The 3,935-nt window shown below is 37.3% G+C and overlaps 1 protein-coding gene across 1 annotated transcript in view; it reads right to left on the reverse strand.

Annotated features, from left to right (window-relative positions):
* The window catches only part of LOC306734088 (palmitoyltransferase ZDHHC3), a gene marked incomplete at its 3' end in the record, with an annotated part of 6,284 nt that extends 3,601 nt beyond the window's left edge, over window positions 1–2,683 (reverse strand). The window contains exons 1-3 of the mRNA XM_079215415.1: window positions 2,520–2,683; window positions 1,248–1,336; window positions 923–996 (exon numbers count right to left, since the gene is read on the reverse strand). Coding sequence (XP_079071541.1) covers window positions 923–996; window positions 1,248–1,336; window positions 2,520–2,644 — 288 coding nt within the window. The 5' untranslated portion in view covers window positions 2,645–2,683. The remainder of the gene's footprint in view (window positions 1–922; window positions 997–1,247; window positions 1,337–2,519) is intronic.
* Window positions 2,684–3,935: the final 1,252 nt, after the last annotated feature.

The raw sequence follows: 3,935 nt of genomic DNA on the forward strand, positions 1-3,935 counted from the left end.
CAGAGAAAATCCTCACATTAAGGAGTAATCTGATTCTTTATGTAGCGGCATAAAATGCATAAAATTGCAATTTTACGACACCCATCTCCCAATATTATCAACGCAGAACAACAGAAGAAGTTTTTGGTCCCAGTTTGAACAGTTTTCCCTGTTTTGAGTCGATCTGTGGAGTCACAGTCACTCCAGACATCATAAGTACGTAATAACAAGCCCAAGCAGCCGAGATAAGTACAGCTGCCGAGGCGTAAATACAGAGACACCGTGAGATAAATATATAGCTGGAAAGACTGTAACTATAATTATAAGAGAAGCGCTAACTGTTGAACTCCTGACAAAAACACGTCAAAGGTGGAAAAGTCCACTTTAATTCTTAGTTAAACTCTCTGACATGCAGTTGTGTGCACGTTGTCTTTGGCGGCCCCTGTGGCGGGAAACTGTAACTGCAGGTGAGTCTTTAGATCTCAAAATAACGAGAAAAAAAAATGTTTGGGAGTTATGCCGTTTAATTAGTCTCTAAACAAAAGGAACAAACCATTATTTTCCATTATTGTCAGCCTTCCCAAAGAGAAAATCCTCACTTGTGGAACATAATGCGTAAATATCTGAAATGTTAGCTATATAAATTCCATTGTTTGCCAATTTTTGTCAAAGGAAATTTAATTTCAGTGTTTTTTCTTCTTCTTTTTTATGATTGAAGTCATCACAACGGTGTTATTCTGCACTAAAGCATGTTTGACTTCTCTCTACTTCTAGTCACGCTTGTGTTGTTTCCATAGGGACGCAGGACCTTTTATCTACTACAGTGAACATCAAGGCCACAGAAGGAAAAGCCTCGCGCTGCGTGTCGCTTCATCGTATCTTCCAGTTGTTTGGCGACTCGCTGCAGGCGACGTGAGCAAAGAAGATTTAAACAGAGACTCACGCGCTCGTTCATCCGACTCGACTGGGAGCGAAGATCTGAGAAGTCCATGGCCGTCTCAGGGAGAGGCACCATACCTGGAACACACACACACTCTAAATACTAAGTAAAGTGGCATTTTTATTTATTTTTTTCCTATTTCCTACGCCGACCCGAACGCACTATAACTTGACAGGAAAAAAAAGAAAAAAAAAAAAATTGTAGAAAACAATAAAATGTATTTATCTAACACACACGCTGCAGATAGAGAAAACACACACACACACACACACACACACACACACACACACACACACACACACACACACACACACTCTTAGTTACTGACCGGGGTCTGAGAAGACGGCTTTGGCGTGGCAGGCCAGCAGCAGCAGCAGAATCAGGTTGAACACGGATCCGTGGAGAGTACACCACACGCTGCAGAATGAAAGCAAAGATCAGCTGGTTTAGTACATATACACACACATATATATATATATATTTATTTATTTATGTACTAAACCAGCTGATCAAACCGACAGAAGTGACTAACTACAGCGGGAAAGCAGATTTTCTTGCTTCCTTTTTTGCATTCGTGGTTCTTTCTTATTGTCTATTTTATTGTTTGTATTCTATTATTATTATTATTTAATTTTTAATATCAGTGTAAACATTGACTGTGTGTGTGTATGTGAGTGTGTTCAGCTCGAGTTATGTGCTTCATATTGGAATAAAAAGCAGAAGTTTAGACGAATCTAAACTGACAGGAGTCACTAATTTGTTAATAGTTTTGATAAACAGGATGTTACTAACACTTAAACTACTAAAAATAAATATTTTTTAAATATGCATCAAAACTATGACAAGTATTTGATAAATTAAGATAGTAGTATTATCATCATTAATATTAAAAAAATATAATAATTACGATTATTCTTATTTGTAATAATTTAGCCACCTGTTTATTCTTAAACAATGTATTGTATTTAATTATCTTATACTATATATTTATGTACATTCTTAGTCTTTAAGAATTATGATTAACTAAAGTTGTAAAATATATGTAGTGGAGTAAAAAAGTACAATAGAGTATCTGAAATGTACTGAGTAGAAGTATGAAGTAGCAAAGTGAGCAAGTAAAAAATACCTCGAGTATGTACTTAGTCCAGTACCTGATAGTTAGTGGAGATGAAGACAGTACAACATAAAGTACACCTGATACTGTGACGTATGTGACCGGTAGTAGACCGAAGAAGAAACACACACACACACACACACACACACACACACACACACACACACACACACACACACACACACACACACACACACACACACACACACACACGTAATGTGTTGTCACCTCAGTACAAACACACACATAAACACATGTAAACAATGTAAACACGTGTTAGCGTCAGAGAAAACAAACAAAGAGGTCAAGCGCGTGAGCAGAGAGAGAGAGAGAGAGCGAGAGAGAGAGAGAGAGAGAGAGAGAGAGAGAGAGAGAGCGCGAGGAGGAAGCTGTCGCTCCTGTCAAATAAATGGAGAACAGCGCAGAGGAGCCGCCGCCATGTCGGTTTTTAACGGTTTAAAGGACACAAAAACACAAAGCACCGACCTGTCCGAGTAGGCGGGGAGGAGGACATACTGAACGACCACGTAGTCCGCGTAAAACACGCTGAAATACGTTAGAATCAGACAGATAACGCCGCAGGGATCTCGCCTACAGCGGACGAACGCCATCTTCTGCCGGGCTCCGGGCTCCGCCCCCCACTTCCGGGTTACGTCACGCTGAAACCTGACGCTGCCTTCCTGGAGCGTAGAGAATAACGCGCACTTCTTAAAGGGCCAGTTCACTCAATTAATAGAAAAAAAATTCTACAAAATACCACCAAATATATGTATTATATATATATATATATATATATATATATATATATATTGTCATATTCTAGAACCAACGTTTAATATTGTTACTATAATTTAGTTATTTTTCATTTTTATAGCTTCCTTTTTTCGCATTTGTGGCTCTTTTGTAGAGTCTTTTTTTATTGTTTGTATTATATTATAATTTTAAAAACTTTGAATATTAGTGTGAACATTGTCTGTGTGTGTGTGTGTGTGTGTGTGTGTGTGTTGTATTAAAGGGGCTACAACTACATTTAATTGTGCAACAATACAATATTGACAATAATAGAGTCATTGAGTCCTTTTGTTGTCTAACAAACAAAAACAAATATTTATAATATGTATAAGAATGAATGAATATATACTTTATTAATACCCAAGGGTAAATGTGTTGTCGAGTAGCAGCTTACAGACGCAAAATAAGATATAAAAAACAACAGGGATGAAAGATATATACAAAAATACAAATAACAATACAATAAAATAAAAATAGATGGGATGAAATATATGTACAGCGCAGAGTATTAATTAGGAAATAAACAACTTAAACAATAGAGAAGTGCACAAATGCAAAGTATGTATGTGTAACATTAATCTATATATCTACTATTTATAACTATATATAAATTACATACTAGTATGTTTAATTTATATTATTAATGAGGAGAAAAATGAATAAATTGAAAAATTATACATACAATATAAATGTTTTATATTTATAAATAATCTTTTCTCCTTCACGCGATGCCACTACCTACCACCAGGTGGCAGCAGACTTCCTCCTGTATTCACTGACATTCACGCTCTCTGTGGCTCCTCCCAGAAGTAGGCAGAAACCACACGTCACACTCCTCGTTTGCTCAACACTTTTTGTGTATGTGTGTGTGTGTATGTGTGTGTGCTGCTGCTGCAGACTCCCACAGCTCGTGTTTTTAGTCGTTCATTTATTTTGCTGCTCCAAAACGCACCGCCCTGTTCCTCCTCTTATCGGATACATCTCCTCACTGCTTCCGTCGAAGTTAAACCCTCATTTTGGAGTTTATTTGTGTGTGTTGGTGTGTGTGTTCCTCGAAGAGGAGGTATAAAGAAAGCAAGAAGAAGAAAACGCACAAACTGGAGGAGGAAA

This window comes from Taurulus bubalis (genome assembly GCF_910589615.1).
Source record: "Taurulus bubalis genome assembly, chromosome: 3".
Taxonomy (NCBI): domain Eukaryota; kingdom Metazoa; phylum Chordata; class Actinopteri; order Perciformes; family Cottidae; genus Taurulus; species Taurulus bubalis.